Genomic DNA, 22,924 nt, shown 5'->3' on the forward strand with positions numbered 1-22,924 from the left:
TGGTGAAATTTTTGACTCGATGACAATTTTCCTGCCCTCGAGGTTCCGTGCTGAAATTATTATTACTATTGACTTGGAGCATGATTGATGAGCGCCATCAGTCTGCACCCGTTTAGCATCATGTGCCAGTATTTTTACTAATTCAATAAGCACGAGTTGAGATTTTTCCAGCCCTTGCTTCATATGTCCTGCAATATGGGAGTCGTAGCAAACGTGTTGAAGCCTGTTGGGCGACTGGTGCGCGATCTGCCTCTATGGGCTGATCACACAACGTCTGCGTATGTGCAACTTTCGCTGGAAAATACTTGAGAGTACCTTAGATATTGAATTTTTGTCTCAGAAATTCCTGCCATCTATGGACTACAAGCACAGTTTTCGCTGAGGATTGTGCTTTCGCCTCTTTGGAAGGTACTATCAGCCCAGTGATCGAGTGCGCAACAACTAAAGTGTCAGAGCCTTTTCTGATTCGTGAGACATGATAGGGATCTGTAGCTCTAACAGGTATTTCAAAATTAGGTAGAGAAGATTGTCAGTTTTGATACAAAAGGTAAAACTCCAGGCCGTTTGGAATAAAGGATAGATTGTGAGGAACACTATCCAAATGCTTTCGGTTTTGCCATTCTGAACTCATTTAACCTTTTGTATGGCGCAACTGAGTAGAAGCAGAAGAAGTATTCCTGCTATCCCCAACTACAAAAATATGACTTTTTAAATAGTACATTTTCAAAGAATGTGGAGAAAATCGACGGGTCAATATCAACGCAATTGCAAATATCTACAAATCGTGGAGGACGTGGTAGGAGTAGGGGGTAGGGCGGGGGGATGAGTGGAGCAGGGGAGGGGGGACTACCGAAGGGCTAAAAATGTGGGACCCGGTGCACGCCGTATGAGGGGAATCTGATCCCGTATTGCGCCAAAGAAACCCCTCTTGCACCCTCTGCGTGGTCGCTTTTTTAGCCTTTGAGACGCAGTTGAATGACCGAAGCACATTGTAAATGGGGTCTGAAATGACAATGCCAATTGATGTCCAGTGTCTATTCAGTGCCCACATTGCAACGCAAGCCATAATGCCGTGGGTTGGTTAGCTAACGTACATTGTAATAAACCTTATCACTAGTGCAATCTTGCTGTTAATTTTGAAAAATTGCTTTACGTTCTCTGCTTTCCTGGATGTTGTTTTACTATGATCTTGTACAGAACTTCGTAATCGTGATTTCGCTAAATCATGCAAGAATAGTCTTTCATGTACGAGCATACATACTTGAGATGAAGCATTATTAGTCTGAATGAGTTCGTATTACCCTGTTGCTGATGTTCATGCCTTGGAAGAAGTCACGGCAATTTCTTTCAGCTGAACGTTTTAGAGGGCGATAACTGACGCCCACTGGCCTATCCACTTTAACTTTCTAAATAAGGATCACTCTGCTGTTCGAGGCATTTGATTCCGTGGTTGTCAGCCCTTAATCCACGTGTGTGAGATCGTGATTCCAGCTTTGGAATGGCACGTGACGTGCCTAGTTTGGGCAATCACAAGCTCATTAGTTTGTTCCTGATCTGTTCAGACGTGATCACCCTTTTAATGCGCAAACACCACTTCCGGCGAGTTATGAACTTTAACTGCACAGTGGTATGAAGCTGTCAGAGGAGATTTCTATTCGATATATTAAATTATATTGCATAAAGTTATCAAATTCTTAAATTCTTCGAGGTTTAGATACACCTTCACGAACGTAATTTATGCTGGACCCATAAGTGTCGGTAATTCTTAACTTACTTCTTAACGAACTTGATTCAGTTGCATCTAGTTAAGAGAATGAATTTTGCTACTCATTAAATTGCATAAGTAGTACGTGCGTTGAATTGTTAAAAACGGGAACATTAAATTTGCTAAAAATGGAAGGTGTAGGAGCGGTTAGAGGCGGAGGGTAAAGCATGCATATTAAATGCCCACGTTAATAATTTGATTGTCTAGTTTATAAAAATTTCTTTATGATTTATTCTAGCTTTAAATCTATTCCGGTAGTACCTATAAATTAAAATCGCTTGACAGTTATACATCTGCATAGTCAAACAGATCATCGATAAACATTCCAGTGATATTTGAACTTGATCGCTAAAACGAATTATTTTAAACCAAATACGAATAAGGAAGCACCAAGTCCTAAAGAGATTACAGATGTTGTTCCCAGTACACGGTCTCATTAATGCGGTAGTCTTGAGTGGAGTATCACGAAGCAATTGCACCAAAAGGTGCTAAAGAAGACTTGGGGATACACCAGCAATGATGCAATGTAGCTATCGTTGGAAAGGTCATGGTACAATTCGTCGGTAGGTTGAGGTGGGTAAAAGGTTCTTTGCAGGGATGGAGAGTTTTTTTCAGATATTTAATTCGAACTTGAGCAGTTTAATTGTTCAGTGGAAGCTGCGCTTTCCGTACAGGTAACTATATTTAAGAATGATTTATTTATAATAGGTGATGACATTAGAACTCAGCCAATATGAACGGAAAGTGACCGTCGCCTAGCAAACGTAACCTAAGTTCACCTTAAAATGGATATCAAGGTTACTTGATTCATGCTTTTACAAGATGTAATAATTTATTTTAATTACGATTACCTGGATACCGTGATATGCATATTTAGCAGAATATTTCAAAGGAATAGAGGCTTGTCAGTGTAAAGTGTTGGTGGGAATTCTCTATTGCGTAAGTCAGATTTAGTCCGAATTTTCGTGTCCCTCAACATCATCTCTGACCTGAAGTTGTGCTAGGGCGTATTTTATCCCTTTTAATGGAGTTAAAACCTGAGCGGGATATCGGCGAAGTAAGTTAGTTGTTTTGCTTTCTAGCTCAAAGATATTCACTCAAAAAATCCTGGGCCGATACACCAAGCATTAAACCTTGGGCACTTTCAAAACGCAATCGCCAAATGAAACTGGAAAGCAAGGGTGTATCCATTGTATCAGAGAAACAACTCCAATTATTAACATATATTTACTGTTTTTGGTTTGATCTAGACCTTAAAATGTGGAAAAAGTGGGCGCATTTAGGCATTGACCTTATCAACGGATGAAACAACACCCACAAAAAAATTAGGGTGGCGAGGTGTTAGAAAGCTGCTGTGACCGAGTGCCAGTCAAATGTGCATGTGCAAGGCCTGTGGTGGAGGCAAGGTCAGTTGTGGGCAATGCTTTAAAACGGTGGTCCAGTTTGAGGAATTGAGTCAACTAAGTTGTGGTGTTGTAATAATTTGATACTTTGTTCGACTTTGTAGCCTCTTCAATCTTCGTAGGTTACCTTCCCCACAGCGGAACGACTCCATGGGGCCATACCCATAACAAAGTTCTCCTCCATACCGGTAGGGCTTATTACGACTTCAGGGATGACTATGGACGCCCTAAATTGAACCCTGTTTAGATCGAAATCCATGGTTAAAAGCGTTCATTTCAAAAAAGTGGAAGATTAAATAACTAAGGCTCAGTAGATTCGGTGAATCATTCGAATCCAAACAGGCATGTAGACGACCGGAAAAATAGATGAATGCAGTAATATACGTAGCACATAATAAACTACGACGCAAGAAAGTCGTGAAAGTTAATAAAGAATCCTCATTAATTAAGCAAAAAAGGTAGTAGATGAGCACTCACTAAAGCGACCTCTTTTAGGCACATTTTGGATGATAAAGTGTCAAAACCACTCACATCACTCTAGTGCGGTCATGGCAGTCAATTGCAGTACCCATACACGCGCCAGTTAGTTGACTGGGTCACCACGTGCATGCACATGTAAGTATTTGTGCTCAGGTCCCATAGCCTCTGCAGGTAATTGGCTCATTCCTCTCTCAGAGTGCTGGTTTGGAAGTTTTCAAAGAAGGCTTGCCCGGTTCATCTATGCCACGTAAATTTGGCGCTTTAGCCATGCTTTTTTTCTCAAATGATAAGGAAGAATCACTCGATAGCATGGTGCCTTGGGTAAAAAGAAACAATGTAACGGAAAATTGTTTTATCTCACTAAAAAATTTTGGCAAATGCATTATGTAGTACTGAATGGTTTCACCTTAAAATAATTTGACTGCCTCTGTTTCCGCACAAAAGAAATTTGCTAAAAATACGCATTTAAAGAGCAGTTATAAGTGTTTATTTACTATTTTCTTATTGAAAGCTAGGCCTTAGGCCCGTCTTCGAGTCTTAGTATTAAAAGTAATGGTCTTCTACTTATAATTGCTGAGTAGCAGTGTATGCACTTGTAAATGCTTAAAATTCAATAGAGCAACACAAAGGCCCAATTAATTCTCGCGATGGAATGCCTACCTTCACGGCGAGCGTATTGAATCATGCGTCACGTGTGCCAGGCGTGAGATGATAAATTTTTTTGGGAAAACCGTGGGATTGTCTTTCATGATTTTGAGTTACTTGCCAAGACAATAGCCTTTTGCAATTTTCAGACACTGTCCCTTTGTTAAACGTATTCATATAATAGATTCACTTGGATTAGGTAGATAATCCTCCATTCACTCATAGAATTTAAGTAATCGTTGAGGTTTGTAACGGAAGGGGATTGCCTAACAAATAGCTCTATCTTCACTTGATAGCAATTTTTCATAGTACCACCAAATTTGGTCAGCTACTAGGCGTAGTAACTAGCAGTCTCTACTGCTTGAAATCATGTGCCGAAGTTCCATACTTCATGATAAATCAATACCCTTCTAAGAAGCACATTCGTTAAAGAGAAAGTGTTAATTGAGGGTCATTATTAATGTCAATCTTCATCTGTCCATGTGGCAAAGGTTATAATTTATGGAGGTCAGTAAAAAAGTACCGATGCGTAGGAGAGTATTCGTATTAACATTTTGTGCTGTGTAAAGTTGACTCTGTTCGGATCCTGAAATCGTCGTGAGTTCGGAAGTCAGCTCCTCAAATAGGCACTTCTTCTATATATTTCACGATTTAATGACGATATTTTTTCGATTTAAGTTAATAGTATTTAGTTTGGACCACAAGAATTCCTTTTTTTATTTTGTTGTGTCCTTTTTCCCAAACGAACTGCTATCTAGTAGTGGTCCTATAGTAGCACATCAATCGGAGATGCGCACTTAGAGAGTGATTGCAAACTACGCCCAACACATCAACGGTAATGTCGTAAAGGTTTCTCAATCAACCACACGGCGTACGTGAGCATGAACGGAGGTTATAATTTGTATTTGGGAGCTGAACCTTGTGTGAGATGTGCGGACTGAGACCTGAGTTAATAGCATTATGAAACAGTAAAAAAAGGATCGCCATATTCCACTTACCTGGCGACTTCAGAAGGGACGTTTGCATTACCTGAAGGTCACACTGTACAAAAATGTGTCTCCCGGCCACTTATAAGCTGTGTAGGTCTTCCACTTTTACTCTCCTTGAATCAATGTTAGAAGCAGAAAATCTGTGAGAATAGGAACTGGCATCAGAACATTTGATTATGTAAACAGAGCTAACTAAATGTATCTCTTAGCCACGGCAAACGACAGTCGATGTCGAAGTGAGAGCATCCCAATTCTACATTTAAATGGAGTTAGCATTATGGTCGCAAACAAGTGTAAGGCTTTTGATAGCACCGGAACTGCGCCTCAGAATATAGAAAAGAGACACTGAATTCATTCTTTGGAGCTGTCCTGGTAGGCAGATTCCCTAGTAATCGTGTGAATAGCAGTATTCGATCACTGTGCTTACTATACCAAAATCGAGCTATCATATCAGTTCATACGACTAGTTAGTAGTATAATCAGAAACCCTAATTTTATAAATTATTCTGCTTTGATTTGATTGGCGATACTTTCATGATTCTCAAATGCTGTGGAATTTCACGAACATGCAAAAAAAGTAAAAGATGTGGAGTTCCTCTTTTAGCCTCCTCTAAAGTTGGCAGATTGTAAATATCACAAGCAATAGTAACGCATGTAGTCACGTATTCTTTTTTTTCACGATCCAAGCTCTACTTGCGATGGTGCCGGCTGACAATGCAGTAGATTCTATAATTAGAGCGGTGTGAATCGACAAACTAGAAGTCCCTAAAAAAGATAAATGTTGGAGATATCTTAAAACCCTGCTTGCTCCATTGGAATCTCAAAAGTGAGCAAATATATCTTCTTCTACTCTCTATTGCGTATGTCATTGTTATAATAGTGATGACGGGAGGCTTTGAAGACTCATTTACCAATGAGCATTACATTTTTGAATCGTTGGGTGCAATGACTGAGAAAGGTAGATTGACGAGATCATTGATCGTTCACATAAAGTGTTCTCGCTTCGGGAAATCACGACTCATGGCAGCATTGAAGCCCTCCACGTTGGAACTGATGCAGTGGTTTCGTAACCGAATGAGTCAGCCAACCGAATTCTCCGCCGCTTGCGTGCATGTGACCTAGCATTGCGCAATTCGGCTGAAGTCAGCAAAACCTAAGAAATCGTATCATAAGTACACGTAAAAATACACATTTATTCTAAAATCACCTTACCATTTACTGAATGTGGGGATTAAATCGCATTTTATGAGCTTGCTAGGCTTTTAAGTCACTGCAGTGTCTTAATAAGCTGCTACCCATTAAAACGCAGAGCCGGCAAATTAACTTTTCGCATAATTTACCCGATTTCTTGTGCTCCTTCACTCGAGTAATACTCAATGAAGCGAGAGAGAATTCATGACTGACTAAAAATTGGGGTTTTAAAGCTCATTGGTCATCCCACTGGTGTCTCCGCTGTTGAATTTTTAAGTTTCTCATGCATAGTTATTTCGTGAAGATAGTTTCAGGAGTTGATTCCGTTCCTCCTACAAAAAGCTGTACTGAGAGTCATACTAGGATTAAAAGATCATGGTGATCTTCATAATAACGTCTAAGAAGAACAAATTCACTTAAGGCGTTTTGTGAATGCAGTTCCAACTGATTAGCTTATTCGACATTTATATAAAAGAGTAGTCTAGATTACATTTCCATTGGCCTAAAACCCACCTCTGCTACACCTAAGGGTCGCGCTATTTACAGTACCCTCGGGTACGCTCATCAAGGCGAAAAGGGAGCAGCTGATGCGCGTCAATCCTGAGTAGGCGCTTACAAGCCCATTGAAAGTGGTAGTTGGGATCTAACTCACGTACTTTTACCATTTCAATTATCAACAACTCTATATGTAATCAGTGAAGACGCCTAATTCGAGTTATGTTCAGTCCGCTTAGACCGTTGAGATGGGTAACACGGGTTTCTAGGTAAAATGCTTTACAGAGGAAAGTACTTGAGTAACTTCGATGGCTTATTCGGTGCCACACCCACTGATTCTATTACCACTCAAGACATTGCATCCCTTCGTGCAAACATAAAGTGTAACTGATACGAAACAAAACCCACCCGTGTTAATTTAAGATAAAGCTAAAGACATGAAAACTTTAAAAGCAAAACTAGCAGTTCAGGCTAAATTCCATTAATTACTATGATTTCAGTGTCAATCACAGTTCACCAAATGTTGTCTTCGACCATGTCTTCGAAGACAACTAACAGACCGTTGCAGGTGATCAAACAGTCTACCTCACTGGGATATGAAGATTTATCAATGGGGGTTGGACACAAATCTCCCAGTGTGTGGCCATCATCACAGGATCAATCAGCGACACCCAGCTTTCACATGAAGCGCTTCAATGGGACAACGAGTAAGGTAGTCGGGAATGCCTAGGGTACCACACGCAGGCAAGAGGAACCCACGAAATCGACAATGGTCTCCCTACGCCTTTAAACACCATTATACTATTCAAGAATCACCAGATACAGAACACAATGAAGGCTTAGGAAAGTGATGGGAAGTACATCGACCACGGTGGTTACAAAAGTGAACAAGTATGTCTAAGACTTGGGTCAACAGCGAGAGAGTACTTAGAACTGGAAGGGACAGAAAGTCGTTGAAAACAGTCGCTCTCATCGTAGCCACAAGTACAATGCGGGAGACTGGTAGACTTGACAAGGGCTTTACCCATCACACAATTGAGGAAGCAATGGACGTGTGAAGATATATTCAAGCAAAACCACAAAGGTGCAAAACACAAGGTAAAATGAAAGTCTGTCGGAGATGGGTGTGGTAGAGAAAAAAAGACGACAAAATCATTTATCGACTCTTCTCCGCTAAAGCCTTCGCCATCCAATCGAGACCCTCATAGAGACCGGTTCCTGTGGTAGCGCAAGTTGCTTGAATAAACCACTGGCGATTCTTGAGCGAATTCAGGCCAAGCTTCTGCGTCATCTCACTGGCTGGACAGGCGTTGGGGAGGTCCTTCATAAGGTACGTTGATTAGTTGAAAAATCAAACCAAACCTGTTTATTGGCAAACACAAGAAGAACGGCATCACGAAGCTCGTCCTCGCTAAGCATCCGGTTAAGTTCATTTCGTGCTTCAACTAAGCGCTCCCGATCATTGCTGTCGACGACAAAAATGAGACCTTGAGTGTTTTGGAAGTAGTGACGCCAGAGAGGTCGGATTTTGTCCTGACCGCCAACATCCCATACGGTGAAGTTCACGTTCTTGTATTCCACTGTTTCAACATTGAATCCGATGGTGGGGATAGTCGTGACGATCTCACCCAACTTCAACTTATAAAGAATAGTTGTCTTTCCGGCCGCGTCGAGTCCAACCATGAGGATACGCATTTCCTTCTTACCGAAGAGACGATCAAACAGCCGGGTGAAAAGAGCCCCCATTCCCTACAACACATTTCAACAAGATTTTGTAAAGTGGACGACGAATTAACAGAACTGCGCGACTCAATATTGTATTACCCATTATGACCAGAACTGAAACTAGGTGCTTGTGAATCCAGCTACAAAGTGCAAAAATTAACGAATTACACCAACAGGAACAAGATTTGTGTTGGTAAAGAAGAGTATTTATAGTTACCTAACTCGTACACAAACATAAACGAATTGTACGTATAGCACCTCACACTGTACTCTATGAAAACAAACCCGTCAGAAACTGACTATGAACTGCCAAAGGCCCATCCTCAATTTCATAAACTGTTTTATGAGAACTAATACTATCTGCTTACTTAATAACTTCCTCGTAAGATGTGAAACTGCAAGAGGAAACGGTACGTCGTGTCAACGACGTTAGACAAAAGCGCTAAGTGGGGTAAGGATAATTCAAACAAAGATCATTATACGATGTAAGTATCTTTTAGACCTAGCCACCCACTAACAAAACAACTTATTACTAATCTTATTAAATAACTTTTGCACTTGGATACTTGCACTTTGGGATATGTTTGCAGGTAAAATTTGCAGCTAGTGTACTGTTCTCCAACGCATAAACCGTTAGGCATACTTAACCCCCGAGTCTTCTCTGAAACAGTAGCAAGCCAGCGTACTATAGATGGGAGTGTATTACTAGTAATAAAGGGAAACAATAGTCTACTGACACGTTCCCATACCAGTGATGGAAAGTTGAACAGCAACCTGAGGAAACCGAAGTGCCCACGTGGCTCAGCATACGTTTAGACGAAATACTAAATCACTACACTAAAATAAACCATTGATTTTGACACAACTCTTCCTTCTGACGACCTTCCATGGCAATGCTCATGACATGAAATCCACCTCTTCTTTCTTTGAAGAGCACTGTGTGAAGCGAGACTCATCGGTCTCCGCTTCTTTATTCCTAACATTCTTAGACAAGCCCGGTTGATTCGCTTTTGGCATCTTTATTAAAGGTGACAAGATGGGGAGGGAAAATACAATGTTCAAGAAGGAGAGGAGCTGTAGTCACTAGGTACGGGGGAGAACAATCCCACCACGAGATTCCAATTTTCTACTTGCCTCCTCCCTGAAAGGCACACTCAAACAACGTAAGTATTACAACTGTCTGTCAACTCATCGCAGAGCCCAAGTCGTGCTTTGCAAGTAGTCCCACGAAAGTACACCGTTAATAACACTCTGCCCCATTTCTCACCCCCCAACTCCGTCCGAGTACGGGTGGCCAATTGGCTTCGGCACAAACATTTTCTGCAGACTTTTGCTACATCCCGTAGTCTTATCCTAGCTGGTAACCTTTTGCGGCCTTAAGTTCACACCCTTTTGGGTTCACGGAACCGTCACGTAAGTGCGCTCCCACACATTCTTTCAACTTGGTGTCAAGCCATACGCCCCCACTGTATCTAGTCCACAACTCATTCAGAGAGCCACTTCAAATTGTTGCAGCAGCTTTTACATTGAGGTTAAAACTTGTACAGCCGTATCGATGTGAGTGATGAGTAGATTGGGAGAAAAAGGCAATGAACTATTGATATTTAATGTCTGAAGGCTCTTCGCGAGGCTCGCCATCAGCTGCCTGACGCCCTCCCCGTGCTGCTGCAACCAGCACGTGGGGGGACGCCAACGCTGCTGCTGTCCCTCATCGTCGTTGTTGATGGAGGAGGCAGCTAGACGCTTTGTGTAGGCCAGAAGGTAGGCGAGACAGTCCGTCTCCGGAGATACCAACCATTCGATCAGGCAGTAGCGGTCAAAGCCAATTAACTCGAGGAGGCTCGTGAAGAGGTAGTGCGCAGATGGCACTCTCAGCTTATCTATCCAGCTATTTATATGTAAAAAACGGGCGATTAAACAATTGGCTTTTTGGCAAAACCGAGCTACTAAGCCATCCGCGTTCAGAATTTGACCCACCAAAATTGGCTCGGTGTTATCGAGTAGAGTTCAGTGCATTACAGTGACATTTTCACTGGATTAGTAAGGTTACAAAATATCACTAATCATCAACAGCTTTTAATAATTAAATGCAGAAAACGAACGGTTAGCAGAACTCTACTAGAGGAGAGTGGAACAGAAAATGCATACCCATTCTTTACAGCGTCATTTTCAATCAACAGAAGAGTCAGCAGCATTCGGAAAAGCAATACGTCATCGGACTGAAATATGGCTATGAGATCTTTGTCTGAGATGGCTAGGCGATCCATAATGCTTGATTGATAACATCCTGTGGATTTTTAAAAAATTACTAGTTTTGAGATTTGCAAGCTGAATTGTGAAGCAAAAATTAACTAGAACCTTAGAAGGACCAGCTCACCTTGAGCAAACAGCAAACGAGCCATCGTGTATAACAGAAGTCGGTAGCAACGAATGTTGAAATCAAATAGGTTTTCATCACGATTGTGCGATACCCAGCACGTCAAGTCGATGTTGCTTGCGAGAGAAAGGAGTTCCGTACGCATGCTATTGTTAACAAGGCGAGAAGCCTGTGGCTTGAGTGCGAACGACCAATTATCGTAGTACACTATTTCAACCATCTTTTGAAGAAGTCTGATCAGACTATACGCAAGATTGGAAGGCAGTTCTAGAGATCAAGAGAAGTTAAGCCGCGTTCTATCCCTGTATCGATAAATAAATAGCAGGAAATTCCATTAAGCCTTACTTTTATCAATCGTATTAATGAGAAGTAAGCACGTTTCCTAGAAGATTAAAGCATTATTCACGATGCCTACACTGAGCAGCTGAGAATGTAGTGGGCTCGAGCCCTCCTCATCCAAAACTAAAGCTTTGAGACCTCTTCTCCAACACTTAAGGATGTCCTGTATCTTGAAGGCACCCTGGGGTGTTTGACTGGACACCTGCAAGGAGCAACGAGAATCCTCAAACGCTTGGAGCTAACTTCTCAGCAATTGCATCATTACCCCTTGTAGTGACGAAAGCTGTTTACAACTACGAACCTGTATCTCGGCTTACAAAGAAATAAATATTGTTTTTTTACAAAACTTGGCTCCTATAATGAAACCTAGAGTGCTCATATTTTAGTCAATTCTAAATTAAAGTGAATTTAAATCGATGATTTAAGTGCACCCAAACCGTTACAATTCGCTAATAAACCGGAATTTGTTATAAAGTGCGATAATAATTCCGAGTTTCCTTATTATTTGCGGCTAATGTGTGCAAAGCAAACGTTTGATTTGAGGCATATAGTAGTTCAGGTGAATTTTGACAACAACTAAAATGATAAAAAAGCAAGGAAGTGGTCACCCAATTTGTCACCAAATCTTCAAGCCCTGTGCGGATAAATGTCCACCGAGAGTTCAAATTCTCCAAAAAAGATTTTCTGGGAAGTGAATCCGTCAGCAAAGCGAGAAGAATCGCAGGCTCACAGCCCTCGATCCTTCCTAGTATTTTACCGGTAACCATCCTCTACAATTAAAATGTGGCACCACTAAGACTATTCATGAATAGCTTTAAATAAATAAACGAATAATTCTCCTTTCTAATAAAAGATCAAGTTCCCTTAAACCTACACTGAATTTGGTTTCAAATTAGTCATGAAATTACTATTTTGGGCACTTCCATTTAGCCTCTAAGGTTTTTCGTGTAAAAGCAGCAAATTCTGGGAAATCTTAGGTAATATTAATTTGAAGATTAAATACTCCACTTCTGATCGTAGGTGGGCGTTACGTGACAAATACTAAATGCTTTATTGAGAAGCGAACCTCGTACGATGAGAGAGACAAAGCCGTACGAAGAAGCCTTTGTGCAAGAATGGAAAGTGAAGGACTGGGTAACTGCGTCGCCCAGGAAATGGCCATGTCGACGCAGAGTTCTGGACATTCTGGCAATTCCTTAACGTTAAAGTACTGAGCGGCACACATAGACGTTTTTAAGCGTTCTGACGCGAATAGATGTGCATCATCCATAATCTTCAAAACCTATTAGGGGCAAAACAAATGGTCCATTAAGTCGCCTTAATAAAAAATGGGATTCCTTCCCAGACTTTTCATCAAGACTTTTGGTCTCAAAATCAAATGGTCTCGCTACAGCAAATATTTCATCCTAAACACTCGATTTTTGGCTCCTTATCATGTGGTTTCAAGAAGCTAAGATTGTTAAACAGGGATCATTAATGTCACAACAAAATTTCACTGTCAGTGAACTTGAATACCCAAGAGGGTGACTTGCTGTTATGGGCAACTTAGATTTCACTTAACCAAACTAAGTAGCTAACGAAGTAAGCCTGAATCACCTAATACCTGACAGCTGTAACATATTATGAACACAAGGGTACCTGTTAAGAAAAACCAAGTCTCAGACGAGAAGTGCCTCACCTTTCATTACAATACCACCGCACAGTTACCAAGCAGCAATATTACGTAAGGATTGGTGGAACTGATCTATCAAAATGCTGAAAGAGCTGCCAAACTGGGGCTCGCCGAGCAATAATGCCTTTCAACATGAACAATTTCGACGAAAGCGTTAACATGGCCTCACTTACGAAAAGCTCACCTATTTACACCACATTTAAAGCTCAAACAGTAATTGGCGTCACATAGCACTTTTCAAAAATTATTGCACTCATTAATAAACAGATTGGTCGATTTATTTTTTGAAGTGAACGATGCCATTCTAAGTGACTTTATCGCCTCCCATCATCAAACAAAGTAGGCCTCAAATCTGTATTCTTGGCCCACTGTTGCTGAGCTGCTGTGTGGCCCATCCAATTACTTATTCCTTTGGACAGATTGATTTGAAACCCATACAGATGTTTGCAAAGCATTTATGTGTTTGAAAATTAGAACAGCCTAGGAAGTAGTGTTATCTCTTCGTGGAAATAAAATCTACTGGAATTGTAGCACAAATTCCTCGTGGAATTGCACATTAGAGGTTACGTTGACATGTTATCAAGAGATAGCCACAATCCTTTACGTCCGCAGCTTTAATATGTATTGAAAATTGGTGGTTGATATGTGTATTGAACCGCCCCTGCACTTATCGTGGTCCGATGCTTATGAAACTGCACTTTAGACCAGCAATTAGGGTACAAACCGTCACTTAACTTGCAATTACCATGAGGAAATTTCCTGTACTACACATGATCCAAACATTTTTAAGGGATAGCTGATAAGATCTAAAGCAAGTTTTGTTGCATTTGGAAACTCAAAATGTTTGAACTGAGTAAACAAACTCCACGCAAGAAGTGGGTTATGAAGTTTCATGTGTGACTGTGAAATTCCACAGTTTGGTACTCTCCTATCAATCATGCGTCATTCATGTCTCTTCAATTATTGATAGAAATGGTGAAACCATATTTTGTATGCTTTCTCTGCCGATCTCTATTTAGTCAAGCAGAAAATCTCAAATGTGGGTTGCTGTGATCTATACAGACCAAAAGCGCTATTAGTCCGTGTAACTTATGGCAGTATTCCCTTACTGCGCTTGCGATTTTAAGTGCTTAAAGTAGTGGAACGTGGACTCGTTTAATCTAGTCCTCAGGACCATCCAAGCGACTAATGGATCATATGCGCTGAATCCACTGAAAACAGGATATACCGCTCCACTAACCTGTAATTTCAAAGTTCAAAATGACTGATTAACAGCAATTCACAAATACCAACCAAGCCGTCGCCACCCCTATCTGGATTCTGGATTATAAAAACTAAAGGAGTCACGTCCTGGCCTGCCTGCTCCTTTGTGGATTGCATCTCTACCGAAATTATGGCTCCACGCTCGTCTAGAATAGCTTACCTACTGGAAGGGTAGACTCACGTGGCAAAAGCATCCCGTGCCAGAAGTAGCGAGTCCATGTTACGGTTACTATCCTAACACTACGCAACAACCAGTAGCTATGTCAGTGATTTGTGCGTTAGCCGAATCTCCCAACACAGCGTTCCACAATCGAGTTACTATTTGACAAACACCCTTTCCCAAATCCATACCGGTAGCGGTTGCCTACTGTGCTCAGAACTAGGCTTATAGTAAGGTAATTACTTGCGTGCAATCTTATTTCAGAAGACTGAAATCTTCCCTTAGTATTTTAATTTTCGCAACCTACCGTGCCCTTAACAAGTGTTTTTGGATCGTCAGTGAAAAAAGCAATTTCCCTCTCCTTCTTCCGAATTGAACCTGAATATCCAAGGCCTGATTAACATCACCGTTGCCAAAACATTCACAATATCCACCACTTTTCAAGGTTGTCCATCTTTTTCGCTTCAAAAGGAATAAATGTGTAAGGAGAGCAATTAGGAATAAAATAACAGTTTGCGAAGTTATGTACTTAAACCAATAGGCTTACCATTCAGAAACATTATCATTATTGCCCATGGATTAAAAACCACAGTAGCTGGCCCAAGCCGCCACAAGAATATTCATTTATAGTCGCTAGAGAGGGATGTGAGGATACAAAACATATTGAGCGGCTAAGTAGTTGAAACTAGTTGCTATACCTCGGAGTGCCGACGCTACAATGTGTTTGTAGTCGTGGCCTTGTCAGCCAATGCACTAATTTTGCATCTTACCACGTTTGCAGTCTAACAACCAGTAATATTACTGGATTTCAAGGTCTCTTTAACTGATTGGGTAGTACTTCTCTCGTATGATTGGCTCACTCTACAGCATAGGCATTAACTATTTAAGCCAAACTAGAACCCTAAACACTACTCCTCCTGCCTGCTTGCGCCGGTCATGAAGCCCCAGGTCGGTATCAACGGTTTTGGCCGCATCGGTCGTCTTGTGTTGCGCGCTGCTGTTGCTTCCAACTCCGTCAATGTTGTCGCTGTCAATGACCCATTCATTGATCTGGAATATATGGTCTATATGTTTAAGTATGATTCCGCCCACGGCCGATACAAAGGTGACGTCAAGGTTGATGGCGGCAAGTTGGTTATTGACAGCCACAGGATTACCGTCTTCCAGGAGATGAGTGCTAGTGCCATCCCATGGTCTCAGGCTGGCGCAGAATACATCGTTGAGTCCACTGGCATCAACACCACCGTCGAGAAGGCCTCGGTAAGATTTGCGTTTCCATTCTTACACTATCCATTCAGGCTCACTTCCAGGGTGGTGCCAAGAAGGTTATCATTTCGGCTCCCTCTGCTGATGCTCCCATGTTCGTCGTCGGTGTAAACCATGAGAAGTACGACCCCTCTATGAAGGTAGTGTCCAACGCTTCCTGCACTACCAACTGCCTGGCTCCACTTGCCAAGGTCATCAACGATAATTTCGGCATTGTCGAAGGTCTCATGACTACCGTGCACTCCTACACTGCCACCCAGAAGGTTGTTGATGGTCCCTCGAAGAAGGCATGGCGTGATGGACGCACCGCTGCCCAGAACATCATCCCCGCCTCCACTGGTGCCGCCAAGGCTGTTGGCAAGGTCATTCCTGAGCTCAATGGCAAGCTAACCGGCATGGCTTTCCGCGTGCCCACCCCCAATGTCTCTGTTGTCGACCTGACCTGCAAGTTGAGTAAGCCGGCTACCTACGACCAGATTAAGGCTGCCGTCAAGGCCGCCTCTGAGTCGTCTGCCCTGAAGGGCATTCTTGAGTACACTGAAGATCAGGTTGTCAGCACTGACTTCCTTTCCACCACCTGCTCCTCGACTTTCGATGCTCGCGCTGGTATTGCCCTCAACGACACTTTCGTTAAGCTCATCGCTTGGTAAGCTTGGGAACTAAGTCTTATCCTAAGGACTTACTAAATGGTACTTTAATAAATAATACTTTTCCCCTTTTAGGTACGATAATGAGTTTGGCTATAGCTGTCGTGTTGTTGATCTGATCAGCTACATGTTCAAGAGGGATCATTAAGGCTCCCGCTGGAGAGGGTGAAGCAACTAACCGATAGTTGTCTGTCGCAATACAATCCCTGTCAAGTAATTACTGCTTGACGAAAATCACCCTTTATCATAGCAATAAAGTTAAAATTTCATCTATTTTTTGTGGTCTTCATGTGATGCGTGGGTAGCTAGCAATCCATTGTCTATCTCGAGCTCCCCGCCTCTGAATGCTGGCCGGGGAGTTCTTCGGGATGATGGTTATCCGAAACTCGCGTAGCTGGTCGAGGTGCAAATTAACGTCAGCCTCACGGAGCTGGGTCTCTACGGCTCGGGGCGAAATGTCTCGTGAGAACTGCGCTGGGTAATGGTGTGCGGCAGAAATAGTCTGAGGGCCAGTGTCGCTCCGCGAATCATCGCAGTGTGCTTTGTTTGTACGGCTTGGTTTTCACAGTCCGTCTGCAAGCACCTACGCGACTCGTGGAGGCGTGGCTGGACGCGGCGGTCACGCATGCACATGCGAGAAGCACACCCAGTCTAGATGGCATGTTTTAACACGGTGGCTAGGCTCAGAGTACAGTACGTCGGCTCCCTGCTTGCATGCACACTCCATTTGGTGATAAGGGAGGTCTCATAGCTTGTGCTTACGCCAGTCGTTCTCCTCCATTGTGTATCCAAGGGCGCTAAGTGGGAAGGCTACTTTGCTTAAACTAGAATAAATTCCAACATGACTAGGTGGGAAGTCGAAGATGGATCTACGTGTTGATTGAACGGGCGCTAGTGTGGTCACCAACAGGGTGGAGAAACCGGCATTATGAGCGATTCGGTTTGTTGGGTCGATGTCCAGAAAGGTATTTGTGCTTGTGCATTTGTCTAGGCAGTGATGAGCTTATTTAACACGCCAATGCAAACCACTCACGTGAAATGTCACCATGGGACTGGGGGGTTTTTTCACGAGTGGAGTCAGTGAATACTGACGGAGTATGGTTTGCAGCAAGCGTCATTTTTCGTAAAAGTGAGGATTTTACCTGGAGAAAAATTTGTCAAATCTGAAACCAGAAGAAAGCCACTCTGCGATTATTTCGTACTTGAACAACATACATCTATTACTACATTGCTAAATGGGACAGCCTTGCATGAATGCATTTGACAAGAATCGGGAGCTGGCCAACGATGTGAACGTAATTGCAGGAGGGATCTACAACCCCTAAAAGTATTCCTTTTTTAACTATCCCGAAGTTTTCTTTAGAATTCTGATTCTCCAGACATTCTAGGAAGTTTACCAGACTGCGATCTCTTTGAGCTCTCTATTTTGATTACCATGGCATGTAGGCGCACCATGTTTTTACACAGATAGTCACGCCGAGGTCGCGACCGTGCATGATGGCATAAATATGAGAACGGTGACCGCCATGAGAGCCAGAGTCTGTACCTGCAACGTCAAAACCATCGACGTTCTATCTGATGCGCCAAATAACAATGGCACTTGGGTGAGCGTCAGCATTCTACATTCTTTATACCATTTTTGCTTAAGGTTATGGCCTTTGTTTTGAATATAAACACCTTTTAACTATTATGGCGCCAGTGTGAAAAATGTTTACGTCGTGGAATCAACTTCCTGGCACTCCAGTAAACCTTTCATTCAGCTTGCCGGAACTACAACGGAAACCAACGATTGACGAGTTCATTCCGTTGAATTGTTTAAAAGTGAGTCTGCAAATGTGGTGGATGATTTTCTGTCAAAAATTAAAGTAACGCCTTTTTGTATGACCTTAGTCTGTCATGTCTACTCAAGTATCCCGTAATTTAATTGCCTATTAAAAACCCTAGCAAAGATGGCTTCGTGTTTTTGCTCTCGTATGGTGCACACATTTGTAATTTAGTTGATTAGGCCCGCTAGTCACAGCCAAGAGTACTTTCGCTGCATAACAACCTCGGAGTGATGCCTCTTGGTGTCAGCAATAACTCGCCAATGCTCTTATGTGAGTGTCTTGTAATTTCTCTTGACCCTCCCCGAGGCAGAGACCACTACAGTACACCATTGCATGAAATGCAGCAACACATATGAAATGCAATATGCAGATGGAGCTCAGAAAATATGAATGAAACAAAGGAGACCTTGGTGTCTTCGTACTGACACCTTGCCAATTGTAAACATCACCATTATGCGTGTTAGCATGCATTATTAGTGAAAGATAAGGTTGAATTTACAGACCTGTTTAGCAATTTTAACTTGTCGATTTACAAATAGAGAAGTATGTTTACATCCTCGTAACGCTACACTAATCTCTTAATTATTTTACAACAACTTTATCAACAAATACCCATTTCTGTTGCTACGCTTAACCCAAGTTCATCTGCAAGCCCGTCTGAAACCGATACCTGCATTAGACAAACGGAAATGGTCGCTTAGGCTTCGCCCAATTCGATCTGTGTACACTTTCTGTCAAAGAAATTGAATGAAATCACCCCATTCAAAGGGCATTCTATGAAGCATGGTGCACGTATTTTCTTCAGCTAGTTATGTAATTTAAGTTGGCTAGACTTAGTTCCTCTACTATTAAAAAAGAATGTAAGGTACGGTTTCGTCGTCATTGTTGGGCCACTGCAATGGTCGGTACAAAGAAGGTACTCATTCAACACCTTTGTGTTGGAGAGATGGCCAAGAAAACATCAAGATCGTTTCTTCTCGAGATAATATGCTGTGCACAAGCACTAAAGCAACTGCTAACCAGAAACAGGATAAAATACGATTAGTGTACAATTTTATGTACTATCTAAGAGAAGCCTCTATCGATTGTATCAGTTTGACAATTTCATTGCGTGAAGTATCAAAAAAACTCTCAGATTTCATAGCACTGAGCTAAAGTGGCATTGCTATGGTACTGCTCAGTTAGGGTTCTAATGTGTGTGGTCCTTATCTGTTGGTTGCCATTAGGAAACACTGAAGAATTCACGCATTTCGGTGAACACTTTTTGATGCAAGCACTATTTAACATCTGTAAAATTAGTAATGTTGGTCTGTCCGGCCTTATAGGTAACAACCATAGCCTCGAATTGTTGACTCCGACCTAGTATAGCCGTAACCAATGGATCTATATGATGTCAATCCGTATCTAACACAAACCTGAACCTGTAAATTCACTGCTTGTAAGGTTACTGTTGGGACAAGTGAAATGAACGCAGGGATTGGTTGGCCTCCAAAAGGCTATTCCCCTAAGATTAACGGAAAATCAAGAAATGCGTGAAAATGGTTAATGCTAATAAGTGGTAATGATGATAAAAACGCACTTCAGTGGTCATAGAGCGAAACCTTCACAGTGTTAAGCCATACGTGGACCTACTATCCGCCTGGGTGCAGATACTTACAGGACCTAATCAATGATGTGGAGCGGTTGAGTCACTGTTGGCGGTAGGTCAGCGAAGCCAGATGCAGGCGGCTAGGCAAATGGTTGTTAAGGTCTGATGACGCAGCCCAAAGGTAATCCTCAGGTTAAAGCCCTGGGGTTCACCTTCCTCTAATTACAAAACTTTATTGCTAGCCAAGTATTCAATTGGGCACTTCACACAGACATGGAAACAATTCTAGAAAAAAAATAGCTTGACACCTGAATAGTATGCGACGCGAATTTAATGCTAGTTTGCGCATGAGAATAAGTTCGACAATAACGGCTCTTCTTTACGTAACATCTAACGTGGCAACGAGATTCCTCAGCCTAATTCTTTAAGAATAAAGGGTGACTAGGCTTTTTTTTCTCCATCCCATGACAAGTCAATGATGTCTAAATTAATAGCTATGTCTTTGCGTCTATTCATGGTTGAAATAATAAAGGCAACAATCATTAAGAACACCAATATCATGAGCTTGTCTACACCTTATTTCAGCTTTTATAAATGACTTGGAATCAATATCCAGAACCCAAAATCCACACTAAACTGCCAATTTTATGCCGTTCTAAGACCAGTCACGTCCACAAGTCCAGCCAAAGGGTCTGGGCGTACCTCCGTGAACGCACGCTATCCAGTGCAAGCGGCGCTCGATCGATAAACGCAGGGCCGACGCAAGCTCCGGGTTGCAGGTGCGCACGCCTCTTCGACGTGTGGCATGCAGAGGCGCGCGTGCGCACGTGCGCCTGGGTGCGTGCACTCACGCACCAGTGCACAGCCAATAAGGTTTCAGTTTAGGGCCATCGCGGAGCAGATCGTCTTGGGGCAACTCCAAAGCCTGCGCGTCCGACTGACTACGCCAGTTTTGGGACACGGAGGGAGTGTCCGCTATTTTCCCGTGTAATCTAGCACCACTTACACAGCATAAATTTTGGGGTCTGCCCTTTTTCAGAGAAAAGACAAAGACATTGTGCCAAAATAGTGTTTACAGACGAAACCTACTCATTGAACATTTAGTTTCTGCCTAATGTGAATACAGTGAACGCCTAGAAAACCAGGTATTCTCATCAAAGACTTGTCGCTTCGAGTTAGTTGCTTGCACACAAGTCAGGCCCTGTGAGTCACTTTAGTCCAAAATCGGCAGAAAGATGCAGCTTACATGTTGACAGACGATGTCCACCCCTGCTGATGAGCAGCCAACCACGCCTACAGCAATCGCATTAGCTCTCTGGCATTATTTGGGTTAATCGTTCCAGTTGTTACCATAATGCTAGTTTTCCGCAAGTATTACTCCAGCTCAGTATTGTCAACATTAATTCAGTACTGAATTCTGGAGGATGGTGAATGGCAACGAAAGTCTTGTAACAAGTCTACGGTGCAGTAATTTTTTCCCCTGTAGAGTTTGCACTAAAAGTTCGCAACCCAGATTCAATCTGCTTCAACATTGGCCTATAAGAAATCAAACGCGAAACACATGAAATTTGGCATTTTCTTTGCTTGGTTTGTGGTCGCCAATTACGCCTAATCAGGAGACTTCGGGATGCTTTACACACACGGCTTTCAAGCATAATAGCTGGCGTAGGCAAAAAAACAACAAAGCAAGCGATTCAAGACCGCCACATCAGCTTTTATTCCGGGAAAATACCTAGAGGTGTGCGTTCGCCTACGCTAAGTTGTCTTTGAAGATAAATTTTACCGACTACAGAAAATCGGATTTCAAAGGCCAGCAGGCTATGCAATTTTCAAACGAGAAAGACGTGGAGGGCGCACGCGCGAGTAACTCAAGTTGTGACTTCGAATGATTTTTCTGCCGCAGTTGAGTCCAAGCCAAAAAGCACGGGAGCTCTTAACATCGAGAGGATTATGATGTATTGTGCTCCACCAGTGTGTCAGACAGCTTAATTCTTTCGTGCTGTTGAATTGTTTAAAACTGCACCTACAACAGATATCGGTAGTAAACATCAAAGTGTTGGCGAATTTTTAGACTGATGTAGAGAAAGTTAAAGGATTTTATTAAACTATATTTTCCTTTCGTGATGCGTCTCAGCGATGCCAAAGTATCCGGGGTTTTCATCGTCTCTGTGAGCCGTATTAGCAGAGCCCGATCCATTGGCTCCACACCGCTCGGGGCCGACCGAGCGCTTTTTATGTGCCAACGGCCAATCGTAGAGAATGTTTGTCCAAAAGCGGAGGCACGGAGTTACTTCAGTGTTCCCTATTCGTCGATGTAGATTTTATTCAGCCAGTAAGAAAGTGGTAGACGTATTATTTGTTCCCTCAATAGATCCATCCTCATAGTGTTATCCTAGGTCACTCCGTAACGGACGCTTATCAATCGTTCAAGTCTGGTGTTGCTTCAGTCGACTGCCTTCATGCAGAACACGGGGTTGAAGTAATTGCCAAACTTCTATAGCTCTTGATGTGAGTCTTCGTACATTCTGCCGTCTGGAGCAGATCTCTCTCTCCTCCGACGTTAAAGTAGTCATAACCATCAAAGAAATAAAGGGATTCTTCGTTTTGGATCGGGCCCATTTGCCACTGTCGGCCGGGAGACAACTTTTTACTGCCCTACAGAATGAGTGGGGCGCTATAAATGTTAATGGATGTCCATGCCACTAAACAGGCAATCGAAACCACGGAGAGCAGAGTTCATCGCGTTGGAGATACGACGAAGTAACAATTAAGACTAATATGAGTACTAATATCAATTGAGGACCTGAAGGACTTTGCATTTGCAATAGAATGTTTTAGTATTACTACCAAAAGATAGTTACTAAATGCTTATAAAAATGCAACAGCGAATGCTATACTTTTTCAGTAGACTCGGTCTGTCCTATTTTCTGGTCCAGGCACATGGCAGAAGGTGATCTACGGCAGTGACGATCCATTAAACCGCAATCACGGTGTGCCCTCGTGGAAATACCGTGATGCGCGTTGTACTTCACCCTTCTAATGAAACAGGCTCTTACTTATATGCTAACTAGTAGAAAATAATTATTGGGTTTT

General features: G+C 42.4%; 4 protein-coding genes across 4 annotated transcripts; 2 read left to right on the forward strand and 2 right to left on the reverse strand. All coding sequences in view use genetic code 11, as the record gives it.

Moving 5' to 3' along the window:
* Nucleotides 1–3,090: 3,090 nt before the first annotated feature.
* EGR_05323 (hypothetical protein) lies at nucleotides 3,091–3,427 on the reverse strand (the record flags this gene model as incomplete). Its single annotated transcript, XM_024494572.1, has 2 exons — nucleotides 3,091–3,225; nucleotides 3,296–3,427. 2 exons carry the CDS (start codon nucleotides 3,425–3,427, stop codon nucleotides 3,091–3,093), a joined length of 267 nt encoding a protein of 88 aa, XP_024351043.1.
* A 4,697-nt stretch (nucleotides 3,428–8,124) lies between these two features.
* On the reverse strand, nucleotides 8,125–8,714 carry EGR_05324 (ADP-ribosylation factor; the record flags this gene model as incomplete). Its single annotated transcript, XM_024494573.1, has 2 exons — nucleotides 8,125–8,289; nucleotides 8,331–8,714. The coding sequence occupies 2 exons, from the start codon at nucleotides 8,712–8,714 to the stop codon at nucleotides 8,125–8,127; spliced, it is 549 nt and encodes a 182-aa protein (XP_024351044.1).
* A 6,726-nt stretch (nucleotides 8,715–15,440) lies between these two features.
* On the forward strand, nucleotides 15,441–16,565 carry EGR_05325 (Glyceraldehyde-3-phosphate dehydrogenase; the record flags this gene model as incomplete). Its single annotated transcript, XM_024494574.1, has 3 exons — nucleotides 15,441–15,764; nucleotides 15,803–16,416; nucleotides 16,493–16,565. 3 exons carry the CDS (start codon nucleotides 15,441–15,443, stop codon nucleotides 16,563–16,565), a joined length of 1,011 nt encoding a protein of 336 aa, XP_024351045.1.
* A 196-nt stretch (nucleotides 16,566–16,761) lies between these two features.
* EGR_05326 (hypothetical protein) lies at nucleotides 16,762–20,716 on the forward strand (the record flags this gene model as incomplete). Its single annotated transcript, XM_024494575.1, has 4 exons — nucleotides 16,762–16,895; nucleotides 16,986–17,110; nucleotides 17,885–18,021; nucleotides 20,492–20,716. 4 exons carry the CDS (start codon nucleotides 16,762–16,764, stop codon nucleotides 20,714–20,716), a joined length of 621 nt encoding a protein of 206 aa, XP_024351046.1.
* Between the last annotated feature and the right edge of the window lie 2,208 nt (nucleotides 20,717–22,924).

Source organism: Echinococcus granulosus, assembly GCF_000524195.1.
Source record: "Echinococcus granulosus chromosome Unknown EG_S00038, whole genome shotgun sequence".
Classification (NCBI taxonomy): domain Eukaryota; kingdom Metazoa; phylum Platyhelminthes; class Cestoda; order Cyclophyllidea; family Taeniidae; genus Echinococcus; species Echinococcus granulosus.